The sequence below is a fragment of the Tenrec ecaudatus genome, chromosome X, assembly GCF_050624435.1.
Source record: "Tenrec ecaudatus isolate mTenEca1 chromosome X, mTenEca1.hap1, whole genome shotgun sequence".
Lineage (NCBI taxonomy): Eukaryota > Metazoa > Chordata > Mammalia > Afrosoricida > Tenrecidae > Tenrec > Tenrec ecaudatus.
This window is the reverse complement of record NC_134548.1, coordinates 102987674-103002023: the sequence shown is the minus strand read 5'-3', so window position 1 is coordinate 103002023 and position 14350 is coordinate 102987674. Positions and strand designations below refer to the sequence as shown.

General features: G+C 37.0%; 1 protein-coding gene across 1 annotated transcript; it reads right to left on the bottom strand.

Moving 5' to 3' along the window:
* Nucleotides 1-3263: 3263 nt before the first annotated feature.
* LOC142434290 (large ribosomal subunit protein eL24-like) lies at nt 3264-3787 on the bottom strand. The gene has a single exon (XM_075539005.1). It carries the CDS (start codon nt 3766-3768, stop codon nt 3295-3297), a length of 474 nt encoding a protein of 157 aa, XP_075395120.1. The 5' UTR covers nt 3769-3787; the 3' UTR covers nt 3264-3294.
* Between the last annotated feature and the right edge of the window lie 10563 nt (nt 3788-14350).

The window sequence follows — 14350 nt, the reverse complement described above, 5'->3', positions numbered from 1 at the left end:
TCCCCATGTGTGGCTCTATTTGAGTTTGTCCTTCTAAGACTCCATTGTTAACAACTCTTATAGAAAAAATCTCTCTCTCTCCAAACAAGGCCATGTTCACCAGTGCAGGCCACTTTCCAGGACACACAATTTAATCCATAACAAATTCTTATCTTTGAAGTTTATGTCCATTTTAGAACTTTATTTTTGATATTTTCAGAGATTTGCCCCTTGATCAGTGCTTTGAAAGTCTTGCTTCCCTGATGGCCTTCCCTTTTCCCTCAAAAATGTATTTAGTGCTTGGCCTTCGAGTTGTATTTGATTCTCTCAGTCACTCCCTTCTTTACTACCAACGCCTGCTGACGTAAGGAACTTTTCACTCTGACAAAACAAAAAGGAAAACCTCAGCAGCAAACTCTATCTTATGTAGCCACGAAAACTCAGAATTGACTCCACAGGAGTGGCTTTATTTATTATAATCATTTAAGAGAGTCTTTCTTTTACTCTACATAATGAACACACCCAATAAATGGTACAGCAATGTAGGAAAACATTCTCTGAAATGGCTATTATTTGTCAATTAAGGAGAAATAAAAATCAGGGCTACATTACTATTAAAAATACAATGATGTCAGTGAAAATGGTACAGTAAGGAATTTCAGATTCTGCTTCATTATAAAAGCAGTAGTAAACAAACAAGCAAACAAGAAAAACATATAAAAGCTGTCACAATCAAGTTTTTTCCAGAACTCTGGAAATTGGTCTTTAAATGGATTAGGGATTGCTTTCTCAAGAAAAATGGCTGATTCTCAGTAAGAACAGCAAACTTCATGGCTTTTTAAACTTTCTCTAGCCTTCACTTCCCATTCCCTAGCTCAATGGTAGCTATGAAAAGAATAAACCTGCTTTGTCATTACTTGAGGAAGGTTAATGTAGTTTATTTCTATGGAATTACAGCTTTTGTTCTATTCTGTTTTGTTAGACAAATTAGAATATAAGACAATCTAAAAAAGCTTATTTTAATTTTGTATAAATTGGAACTAACTGGTCCAGGATGCCTACTTCCTGAGAAACATTTGTTTAAAACTTATACAAGCTAATGTTTTAATTGTTTTTGACCTGTGGCAATAGATACAATTTGGAGGAAAAAAATGACTAACCAAAAATCTTGGAAGGAAAGGCTAGGAACGAGATATCCCTAAATCCTTTGACAAGTTATGATTTACTCTTACGAATCTACAAGGTCATGTGAATGTCCACAGCTATGCATATGTTCAAGACAGGCCCAAGAATACTCTACGTACTCACTTCTTGCTGACTTTGAGGACCTATGGAAGCAGGAAATGAAATCTAAGGCAGAGCTCTGAACTACCTGGCTTAGTGTGGAACGAGTGTTAACGTAAAAAATTGTTGTCAAAGATTACAGGATTTTTTGTTTGCAGGTTTTTAAGAAGATATCTTTTTATAGGTAGCCACCAATTTAATAAAACAATGACTTCAGGGACAAATTTCCCAGACTGGTGGCGCTATCAGGTAAGCACTGTATGACTAACCACAGGTTGGCAGTTCAAACCCAACTGCCACTCCATGAGAGAAAGAAGCAGTTATCTGATCCCATAAAAAGTTAAAGCCTTGGAAATGAGTGATACAGTTGGAATTGGCTCAGGAGTAATGGTTTTTTACAGATTTACTTCAGAAGAAATATTTAAAATAAAATAATATGAGCAGAAATATAAACAAGCGAGCGAGAGAGAGAGAGAAAGAGAGAGAGAGAGTTGTGTGACCAAATCCCTCATGGAATTCTCTGTTCAAAGGCTTCATGGATGTTTCAGGGAATCAGCCTGGCACAGTTTCAAGAATTTCTGTTCTGTCATCTAGTTTGAAGAGTAGATCCTAGGTCTGAAATGCTTGCTAATGGCTCTCCAAGAGACAAGAATTGACCTCTACTTAGTTGTAATAGCAGAGGTAGAAGGCTCAGGAAGCAGAGCAGAAACTGCTGTGAGTGTCTCCTTGCCATGCGGCCAGAGAACTGAATGGTGCCTGGATACCATTACTGAATGTTTAGAGCAAAGACTCAGCAGATAAGCTATGATCAATAGTAGAAAATGGTGGAAGAAGATTTCAAATATCTTTCAGAATGCAGACTTAGTGAAACAATGGAGGCTAGAGGAACTTGTGAATCTGTTGCTCACAGGAAAATTTTGAACCTAGAATTTAGGCTATCCCCTGAAATCATCTACAAAATAAACAAGCTTCTTTCAATTAATAAAGACTGCTTACTTTGAATATTAAGAATTATTTCTATGAGAAACAATTGATAAAAATAACCCTGAAGTATAAATGTGTAATTGAGCATGTCTATTGCCACTGTTTTCCCAGCAACACGAGCTCACTGTATCTCTGTATCACATGTCGCTATATTTACAGTATTTCAAATGCATTCATATACTGCATTGTAGTGTAAACATAACTATTTTTTTCTGGTGACACTTTTGCTTTTAATCATTTTATTGGGGGCTCTTACAGCCCTTATCACAATCCATACATACATTCATTGTGTCGAGAATGTTTACACATATGTTACCATCATCATTTTCAAAACATTTTCTTTCTACTTGAGCCCTTGATATCACTTCCCCTCTCCCACCCTACCTCCTTCATGAACCCTTGATAATTTATAAACTTCCCCCCAATGTCTTATACTGACAGCTGTCTCCGTTCACCCACTTTTATGTTGTCCATCCCCTAGGAAGGGGTTATATGTAGATCATTGTGATCCCCCCCCCATTTTCCCTTCCCCTCCTGGTATCTCTATTCTCAATATTGGTCCCAAGGGGCTTATCTCTCCTGGATTCCCGGTGTTATCTGTAGTAGCATACATGCTCTGGTCTAGTCAGATTTGTAAGGTAGAATTGAGGTCCTGATTGGGGCTGGACGGAGGAAGAATTAAAGAACTACAGAAAAGTATGCTTCATCAGTGCTATACTGCACCCTGACTGACTTGTCTCTCTTCCTTGTGACCCTTCTGTAAGGGGGTATCCAATTGTCTACAGATGGGATTTGGGTCTCCACTCTACAAAGAACCCCCCTCCTCCCATCATTCACATTGATATGATTTTTTGTTTTGGATCTTTGATGCCTGATATCTGATCCCATTGTCACCTGGTGATCACACAGGTGGGTGTGCTTCTTTCATGTGGGCTGTGTTGCTTCTCAGCTAGATGGCTGCTTGTTTATTGTCAAGTCTTTAGGACCCCAGACATGATATCTTTTTTTTAATAGTTGCATCTTTATTAGAAAGTCTCTGCTGCCGACTTAGCGTTTTCCACCAACCCGGGGAGCGGACACTTTCACGGGCTTCACAATCTTTTGCTTAGGTGCTGCCTTGGTGGGGGCCTTAGTAGCAGCCATTGCTGTCTTTTTAGAAGCTTGCTTTGCCTTTTTTGCTTCCTTGGCAGCCCTGATGGCCTGTTCTTGCTGGGCCTTTCTAACCTCAGGCTTCTGTTTCCTCTTGGTCATGATATCAGCAAGAGACGCACCAGTGATGGCCCTCTGGTATTTGACTGCACGGCGGGTTCTTTTCTTTTGAATTTCTTCTGACTGCCCCTTCTTGTGCTTCCTCCTGTACAGGACAGTCCAGTTGATCTGCCGAGGGTTCCTCTTGGAAAGGAATGCCGACTCGCATTTTGCATTCAGAAACTGGAAAACCTTTCCATCAGTCCTGGCGTAGCGCCGCCCGTGCCCGGGGTAAATCTTGTAGCCGCTGAAGCTGCACAGCTCGACCTTCATGGCTGTGGCAGCAGAAGGCCAGGGAAGACGGCGAAGAGGGGAGACATGATATCTTTTCATAGCCTGACACCATCAGCTTCCTTCACCACATTTGCCTATGCCCCCATTTTGTCTTCAGTGATCATGTTGGGAAGGTGAGCATCACAGAGTGCTGGATTGTTAGAACAAAGTGTTCTTGCCTTGAAGGAGTACTTGAGCGGGGACCCAATGTCCATCTGCTACCTTAATACTTAATACATTGATATAAGTACATAGCTCTATTTCCCTATCATTATAAATTATATTTACATATGTAAATGCCTATATTTAGAGCTCCATAAGCATCTTTTGCCTCCTAGTTCTTTCCTGTATTTGCTTTGATTTCCTCTTTTCCCACTTTCATGTTCAGCCTTCTTTCGGGTATCAGTAATTCCTCTCGCTTATGTTGGCCTTGATTAAGCCCCATTAGGCATCCCATGACCTTCTCTCCATTGATTTTAGATCACTTGTTGTTCCATTGTCCTAGGGTTAGTTGACACCCCCTCCTTTTCTCTCTCTCCCATTTCCCCCTGGAATTGTCGGTCCTGTTGTTTGCTCATCTGAATTGTTTATTCCACCTGTCTTATCTAGATAGACATGGAGAGACAATAACAACCACAAAACAAGTCAAAACCAGACAAAACAGCAAAGGAAGAGAAAACAAACAAGAACAACACAATGACAAAATAAGGAAAAGCCTGTAAATAGTTCCAGGTATGTTTATTGATTTTTATGAGTATTTTCAAGTTCAGTCTAATGGGGTGCCACACTCTGGCCTCAAAGTCCATTTTTGTATTCCCCGGAGACTTCATTGCTTTGCTCCCCTTGCTGCTCTGTTACATGCACTTAATGTTTCACTCCAGTGTGATGGGGTTAGATCAGACACAATTCCTGCACTGTCTCCTGTGTTGTCCCCAGTAATGCTATGTTTTAGTGAGGGACATCATGTCTCGTGGTGGGGCTGGTCTATGTTCCTCTCTGTGCATTGGCTGCTCTGAGGAGGAATATTGTCCTCCAGGCTTGGTGGGCCAGGATGTTCACTCACTCTCCTTCCTGCTTTGTTTGCTCCTGTGTGCTCTGATCAGAAGTACCCCTCTTCCTGGGCTGTAGCTTCAATGCTGTTCTCTGGGGTGCACTTGGTTTGGATAGTGGCTGAGCAGACCTCTCCTTTGGTTCCCTGCTGTGTGCCTTTGTCCCTCTTCTGTGGAGATATAAACAATGTCCTCCCCTTTGAGTGGGTTAGTACCCTTTTGCTGGCCTCTTCCATGGTCTTTTTGGATGTGTATAATAGTCTGATAGACTTCTGTTTGTTATCTCTGCCATATTCCTCTATTCCTCCAATACTGCACTTGTGGAGTTTGGGACATTTCCCATATATAACATCATATCAGCTGCGAATAACAGTAGTTTGCCCTCTTCCTTCCCCTAAAGAATACCTTTGATGTCTTTTCTTTGCCTTATGCTGTTGGTTAGGACCTCCAGTAGGATGTTAATTAGGACTGGGGACAGGGTCTCCTTTTTCAGTGGGATTGTTTTAATCTTTTCTCCATTGACTACCACGTTGACTGTTGGTCTTTCATATGTAGCTTGTAGAATATTTAAATTTTCCTTCCATTCCTATCTTCTTGAGTGTCTTAAACAGGAATGGATGTTGAATATTGTTGAATGGTTTTTCTGCATCTATCGATATTATCATGTGTTATCATTTTTCATGTCATTGTGGCATATAAAACTAATGATCTTTCATATGTAGAACCATCCCTGCATACCTGGTATGAGTCCCACTTGGTCATGGTGAATTATTTGTTTTATATCTTTTGTATTCTATTGACCAATATTTTGTTAAGGGATTTTATATTGATGTTCACTAGGGATATTAGTCTGTAGTTCTCAATTCTTGCGGGATCTTTGCCAAATTTAGGGATCAGTGTTACACTAGCCTCATAGAAATAGTTTGGGAGTTTGCTGTCTTTTTCTACGATCTGGAAGAGTTTGTGTAGGGTTGGTGTCAGTTCTTCTCTCAATGCTTGGTTGAATTCTCCTGTGAAGGCATCTGGACTGCGGGATTTTTTGTTGTTGTTGGTAATTCCCTTGATAACCATGTCTATTTCTTCTATTGCTATGTGTCAAATATAACTTTTTAATGCCCTGTGAAACAAGCAAAAAATTCTGAGTTGCTCTATTGTGGTGATCTGAAACTGAACCAACAGTATCATCAATGTACTATGCTTATATTGTGGTGTCTATTCTAGAGCTTTTGTCTTTATGTAAACATTAAAATCAGCTTTTCAACTAGAATCAGTATTTCAGTATCAAAAAAATTAACATGCTGAGATATTCATTGTAATTTCATGGAGTCTACAGATCAAGTTGGGAAGAATTGATACCTTAATAATATTAAGTATTTATTTGGGGGGTATTAATGTAAATGGTGTGGTGTCCTACATTGCAAACATCAATTTTGCTTATATATAGGAAATCAATTAGCTTTTTATACACTAACCTTGTAACCTTCAGCTTTCATCCGTGGCTTTAAAGGAGAAAAACTTACTTCCTGACAATTCTGAAGGCTAGAAGTTTGAACACAGGGTACGTCTTTAGAGGCATATCCTTTATCTAATTCAGCTCCTAGTACCTGCCAGTAGTTCTTGGCATTCCTTTGCCTGTAGGTACATGTGTCTCAAGAAGTGTGTCTTCCTCCTTCCCCTGTTTGTGTCTTTATCTTCTGACCTTCCTTTTCCCCTGTGTGTGTCTGTATCTTCTGACCTTCCATAACTCCGTTTTTTGGTTTAGGATTTACCCTACATTGATATTAATGACGTAATCACCATTACAAAAGAATTCACAGTCTATATTCAAACAGGGCCATAATTATTGGTAAAGGTTTGGGATTTCAGTATATATTTTATGGGAACAAAATTTGATCTGTAACATTTGATAAAATTACTTACTAGTTCTAGGTGAGTTTTTGGTCAGTTTACAATTTTCTACAAAGCAAAATCACATTATTTGTAAAACAAAATAGTGGAGTTTTATATTTACCTTGCTAATTTGTATACCTCTCATTTCCTATTCATGTCTAATGGCTTTAGCTAGACCTTCCAGTATAATTTTGAATAAGAGTTGTTAGGACATATTCTTTATCTGTTTCCAATTGTAGGTGGAAACATTTAGTTTTTCACCATCAAGTATTGTGTTATTTTAGGTCATTGATAGATGCTCTTTATCAAGTTGAGGACCACTAGGGATATTAGTCTGACTCTTGCCCCAATGGAAGTGTAATCACCTTCTCAGTTACAGACATTTCCCCCCTTCCTCTTAATCTGATTTCCCAGTAAGTTTCACGAATTACTTTAGTAGGATTATCTTTTGGTTGGGAGATGACTATAGAACATTGCTATATGACAGGATTAATTGATCTGCTATTTCTCCCCACAACATGGAAAACTGACCCCACCGGGAGTGAAGCCAACTTTCGTGAAGTTATCTAAGATATTCTAATAAGAAGGTGGGTGAAATATATAGTTTATGGGAATTATGGAGGCACACTATTTCATTGAAGATTAGAAGACTTTATGGCTTCGAAGCCGAAGCCTGTTTTTGTCTTTCTTTTCCCCCCTTTTAATCCTTCTAGTAGTAGACTCATACAATATTTGTCCTTTTGTGATTGCCTAACTTCACTCAGGATTATGATTTTCAGATCATTCCATGTCATGAGGTGTTTCATAGTTCCATCCCTGTTTTTAAAGATGTATGTTATTCCATTGCGTGTATGTACTAGAGTTTCTTTAACTATTCTTCAGCTGAAGAACGGCGTTTAGGATGTCTGAAACTTTTTGCTATTGTGAATTGTGCTGCAAAGCACTTAAAAAGAATACATATATTCATGTTCTGTCTGTTACTTCTTTGGGTTATATGCCCAGCTGAAATACTGTTGGTTTTATAGTATTTACAGTCTCAGTTGTTTCAGGAAAATCCATACCACTTTCCACAATGTTTGCACTTGTATACAGGTCCACTAGCAATGTTTGAGGGTTCCAATCTCTTCACAACCTCTCCAGAATTTGTTATTCTCTTTTTTAAATTGGGCTATCATTGTGGGTGTAAGATGACATATCATTGTTTTGATTTGTGTATTCCAGATGGCTAAAGATCGTGAGCATTTCCTCATGTGTTTTTTAGTCATTTCTGTGTCTTCTCTGGAGACATTTTTGCTTATGTCCTTTGTCCACCTTTTAATGGAAATGTTGGGGCATTTTTCTTATTGAGGTATTGAAGAATTCTGTGTACTTTAGTCATTAGTCCCGTATTATTTGTGCCCTAGCAAAATATTCTACCCCTCTCCCCCACCAGTCCATGGCCTTTCATTTTACTCTCTCCATGAAGTCTTTCAGAGCACATCAGCGTTTTATTTTTAGTAGGCCCCAGTAATCTATTTTGTCTTTCACTGTGTATATTTCATTTATTGTATGTGGTGGTATGTGTATACCCTGCATTAGGATCTTTAATTTGTCCCAATTTTCTCATTGATGATCCTTATAGCTCTGGGATTTACATTTATTTTCCTGTTCCATCTTTGGTTTATTTTTGTGTTTGGGGTGAAGTCTGAGTCCTGTTTACTTCTTCTGCAGAATCCAATTTGTCCAACACTATTTGTTGAAAAGACTGTCTCTTTCCGGTGTGATATGCTCCCCTCTCCACACTGTGCTGAAAATAATTTGTGTGTAAGTATATGCATTTAATTCTAAGTTTTCTGTTCTTCTATATTGTTCTGTGTGTTTATCATTGTACCAGTACCGGGTTGATTGACTACTGTAGCTGGGTAATAGGCTTTAAGTTCTGATAGTGTGAAGCTTCCTTTTTTCTTCTTTTTAAGGGGTTCTTTATTTAACCCAGGTTTCTACCCTTTCCATAAAAAGAAAGTAAACACTTTTCCTATTTTTTAAGTAATGAAGTTGAAATTTGGATCAGAAATGTGTTGTATTTGTAGATTGATTTGGATAGTATTGACATTTTCACCATATTTAGTCTTATTATCCATGAACATAGGATATTCTTTTATTTGTGTCGGTCTCTTTGGTTTCTTGTAATAGTCCTCTTGTACTATTGTTTTCTTTGTACAGGTCTTATGTTTCTCTGATTAATCTTGTCCCTGAATATTATATATATATTATATATAATATTATATATATATTCAAAGGTATGTTTTTAAATTTTATACAAAACAACCTTATTACCTTTAAAGTACTCTCCATTACACTTCATACTTTTCAAATCTGCGATTCCATTCTTGGAAACATTATTCAAACATCTGTTTGGATGGCTGAGAACACCTCCATCATTTTTTCCTTCACTTCGTCTAAGTCATCAAATTGCTGTACTTTCATGTCCCTCTACATTTGTGGGGGGAAAAAAGAAGTTGCACAGAGAGAGGTCATGTTAGTTAGGTGCCTGGAGCCAGAGAGACATGATGGATTTTTTGCCAAAAACTGGTATACGGAGATGGCTGCATGAGCAGGTACATTGTCATGGTGGCAAAACCAGTCCCCTGTCTGCCACAAATCAGGTCTTTTTCTGTCCCTTATTGTTACACAATATTTTTAGAACCTCTAAATAGGAAGCTTGATTAACAATCTGACCTGGTGGAACACACTATGAGTCGACAGTTTTGTTCATTCAGGAAGTTGACAAATGTCCAGAAGGAGGGTTGTCATCAATCAACATTTCACAATATTTTTATTGAATATTTTTATGGGCTCTTACATCTCTTATCACAATTCATGCATTTATCTATTGTCTCATATACATATGCTGCTGCCATCATCATTTTCAAAGTATTCTCTTCCCACTTGAGCCCTGATATCAGCTCCTCATTTCCCCCTTCTCCCTCATAAACTCTTGATAAGTTATAGACCATTACTTTCATACCTTACATCATCCTCTGTCACCCTTCACCCACTTTTCTATTGTTTGTCCCCCTGGGAGGGAGTTATATATTGATCCTTGTGATTGAATCCCCCTCCCCTTCCCACCTTCCCCTTATCCTCCCAGTATCTCCATTCTCATTGTTGGCCCCGAGGGGTTTATCTATCCTGGATTCCCTGTGTTCCGGGCTCTTATTTGTAGCAGTGTGCATGTTCTTGTCTAATCTGATTTGTAAGGTAGATTTGAGGTCATGATAGTGGGGGGAAGGAAGCAATAAAAAATTAGAGGAAAATTGTGTGTTTCATCGGTGCTATACTGTATCCTGACTGGTTCATCTCTTCCTTGTGACCCTTCTGTGAGGGGATGTCTAATTGTCTACAGATGGGCTTTGGGTCTCCACTCTATGACCCCCTCCCCATTCACATTGAGTATGATTTTGTTCTGGCTCTTAGATGCTTTATACCTGGTCCCTTCAACACCTCATGATCACACAGACTGGTGTGCTTCTTCTATGTGAGCTATGTTGCTTCTCAGCTAGATGGTGGCTTGTTTATCTTCAAGTATTTATGACTCCAGATGTTATATCTTTTGATAGCTGAGCACCATCAGCTTTCTTCACCACATTTGCGTATTCACCCATTTTGTCTTCAGTGATCATGTCGGGAAGGTGAGCATCACAGAATGCTGATTATTAGAACAAATTGTTTTTATGTTGAGGGAGTACTTGAGTCGAGGTCCAATGTCCATCTGCAACCTTAATTCTTAAAATATAGATATAAGTACATAGATCAATTCCCCTCTCATTATATATAAATATATTTATATATGTACATGCCTATATGGAGACCTCTATAAATGTTCTTTGCCTAACAGTTCTTTCCTCTATTTGCTTTTACTTTCCCCTTGTTCCACCATCATGTTCAGCCTTCATTCAGATTTTGTAATTCCTGGCTACTTTGAGTGGTTATTATAAATGGTATTGTTGAATCCAGTAGATTTCTACCAGTTAATATTGTACTCAGCTACTTTACCAAACCACTAAATTGTTTCCAACAAATTTTTTTGAGACTGAGGAATTTTTATATATAAAATCATGAAAAATCATTCCTGTGAAGAGTGAATGCTTTTCTTCTTCCCTTTCCAGTAATATTGCCTTAATTTTTTTGGTGTTGTGGCAGTTCTGGCTTAGACTTCAAGCAAAATGCAGAATAACATTAAAGATAGGGTACTTTTTTGTTTGGGTCCCATTCTCAGGGAAAATTTTTTCAGTTATTTCCAACTGAAGGTGACATTGGCCTTTAGTTTTTTGTATATGATCTTCATGATAATAAGGAATTTCCCTTCTATTCCTATTTTGTTGTGTGTTTTATTTTAATCAGAAATGGGCATGGGATACTGTCAAATACCTTTCTGCACATATTTATATGATCATATGGTTCTTATTCTTTGTCTTGTTTATGTGGTTAATTTTACTGATTGTTTTTCTAATGTTGAAATATTCTTTTGTGCCTACTATGAATCCCACTTCAACTGGTGAATTTTGATAGGTTTTTGTATTGTATTTGTTAGAATTTGGTTGAGAATTTTGGCATATATGTGCGTGAGGAATATTGGTTTTCTTTGTGACATCTTTGCCTGGTTATCAGGGTTAAGCTCCCTCCATGTAATGTGTGTGGGAGTTTGCTGTCCCTTTCTACTTCTGGAGTAGTCTGTGTTGAGTAAGCGTAAGTTTATTAAGTACTTGGTACAACTTCCCTTTGAAGCCATCTAGTCTGGCTTTTCTTGGTTGGGACTTTATTGATGACCTTCCCTATTTTCTTTTGTTATATATTTGTTGAGGTTTTCCATACTCATATACTTTAAAATGGGTATGTGTTGTATTTCTACATATTTTTCCATTTCTTCTAGGTTATCAATCTTTTTAATCTAACATTTTCAAATACAGTGATACCTTATTGGTTGTAGAATGAATCCAAGCTAAAATTTTCCATTACTCTAACAGCAAAGTTAAAAAAATCTGCTTGGTATTAATAACTTTGCTCATGAGTTAAACTTAAAATCCAACTTGGAAAAAACCTGTATGGGCTGAGAGTGAGTCAAGTGTTGCCACTCACCTTAGACACAAAGAGATGATGCTTCAACCTAATTGCTTCTCTGGCTCAGACAACATATAGTGTTTGTATTAGTGCATTAAAACATTAGTCTTATGCATTTTATTTTCAAAAAATATCATAATCATGGATCCCAAAAATTTAGTGATGCCACCATAAAGCTAAGAGAAAAACTGAAAATCATAATAAAGGTAAAGAAAAAAATCATTTTGAAATTCGAATCAGGTCTCCACTTGTCTGATTTGTCAGCTGACTATAACATAGCTAAGTTGACATTATAAACATTTCAATGTGAATAAAGTGGCTAATGTAGAAAGAACTGTGACATTGTTAACCACAAAATAAAAATCATAGACCATCAAGGAGACTGAAAAGTTATTGTTAATTTGAATAATCAGAAAAAAAAATCAATGTTTATAGTGTATCTGAGACAGTGATATGTGAGAAGGCAAAAAGCTTCCATAGTGATTTAAAGTCCAGGTAAAATGAATTTATAAGTATAATTTTTGTGCCTCAGAACGGATTCATTGGTTTTCCATTATTTCTCATGGGAAATATGTATTAACTTCTAGAAGTTTTTAGTGTTCAAATGTTCATATTGAACAAATTGGGTTCAACAACCAAGGTATCATCGGGTATTCTCTTATAGTATTGAAATTATTATTTTCATTTCATTTATATCTGTTGTGGTGTCACTTTTTTCATATCTATTTTTTACTGAGTTTTGCTAGTATAACTATCTATTTTATAACTTAATCATAAAATATAATGGCATAAAAGAAAATAATTGTATTAAATTCAATAAAATGTTTTACAGCTATTTAAATATTACTTTTTATTAGTAATATTTTTACATGTGCATATATTTTCATAGTTACCCAGAGAATGCAGATATAACATTATCTGATATTTTTGTGTAACACTGCACAGTTAGTTGCCTTTTTTTTCTTATGTGTATGATTACTATTTTTTATTGATTGGGATTAATACATATATTAAATCATTCCATAATTCAATCACATCCAGCAGAATTGTACATTTGCTACCACAATCAGTTTCCAAACATTCATTTTCTATATGGACCTTGTGACGTAGTTATCCTTTACCCCGCCCCCACCTCTGGTCCCTCTTTCCACAAAAACCATTATTCCACTTCTTGACTCTGCAGGTTCATTAGTCCTGGTTTTCATACACCAAAAAAGGAAAAATAGAACCCACAACATAAAGAAAAAATAATGATACATCCTGAACAAGTGGGACTCATACCAGGAATGTACGGATGGTTCAAAATTCTAAAAACAATTAACACAATCCACCGTATTAACAAGAAAAAGAACCACATGATCACATCAATTGATGGAGAAAAAGCATTGGATAATATCTAAAACCATTCCTACTAAAAACTCTCAAGAAGATAGGATTAGAAGGAAAATTCTCAGTACAACAAAGGCCATGTATGAGAAACCAGTAGCCAATATTACACTAAGTGAAGAAAAGCTGAAAACATTTCCCCTAAATAAGGGAACCCAACAAGGATGTCCCCCTTTTCCCTCTTTTATTTAACATTGTGATGAAAATCCCAACAAGTACCATAAGAAAACAGCAAGAAATCAAAGGTTAACAACTGGTAAAGAAGAGGTGAAATTTTCACTATTTGCAGATGATATGTTTAGAGAGTCATTGAGTTTTACTGGTAACTCTCTGTAATCTGGAATGCTGAGTTGATGGTCATATGTTTTCCCATATTCTGAGATACCCTGAGTACACTGAGAATAGAGCTGCATTTGTTAAGATAAGATTAATCCAAGGAACTGTTTGTGCTGAGAGCAATTTTATCCTAATGTTATTGTTACACTATGTGCTCTACATACCCTTTCCTCATTACATAGCAAGCTGTACTTTGGAAATAAAAATTGGCCTTTGGATCATCAGTCTTTTGGCCAGTCTTTTTTTTTTTTTTTTTTAGGTCATCACTTGCTGCAAGTCATACCACTGGATGGAAACAAAATGATTTTATATATTGAGAATCCCAAGGAGTCCACAATAGGATTACTGGAAACAATAGAGGAGTTTTGTAATGTAGCAGGATACAAGATTACAAGCAGAAACCAATTGGGTCCCTATATACCAGGGATGGGCGCACTGAAAAAGACATCAAGGAAACAATATCATTTACAAATGCCACACAAAAGATGAAATATGTAGGAATAAACCTAACCAAAACACACACACACAAAACCTAAAGACCTGTACAAAGAAAACTATAGAACATTACTTGAAGAAACCAAAAGGAGCTCTACATATGGGGGGACATCCCATGCTCATGGATTGGAAGACATAATATTGTGAAAATATCAATATTACCTAAAGAAATATACAGAGTCAATGCAATACTGATCCAAAACTTAGCATCATTTTTCAATGAAATGAAAAAACTAACAAACAACTTCTTCATATGTAGAAGAAAGAAGCCCAGGATAGGCAAAAAACTCCTCAAAAAAACAAAAAAGGTGGTCTTGCTCTACTTG

Excerpts from the sequence above, each read along its gene's own strand:
- LOC142434290 (XM_075539005.1), bottom strand. The coding sequence starts at position 3,768 with ATGAAGGTCGAGCTGTGCAGCTTCAGCGGCTACAAGATTTACCCCGGG.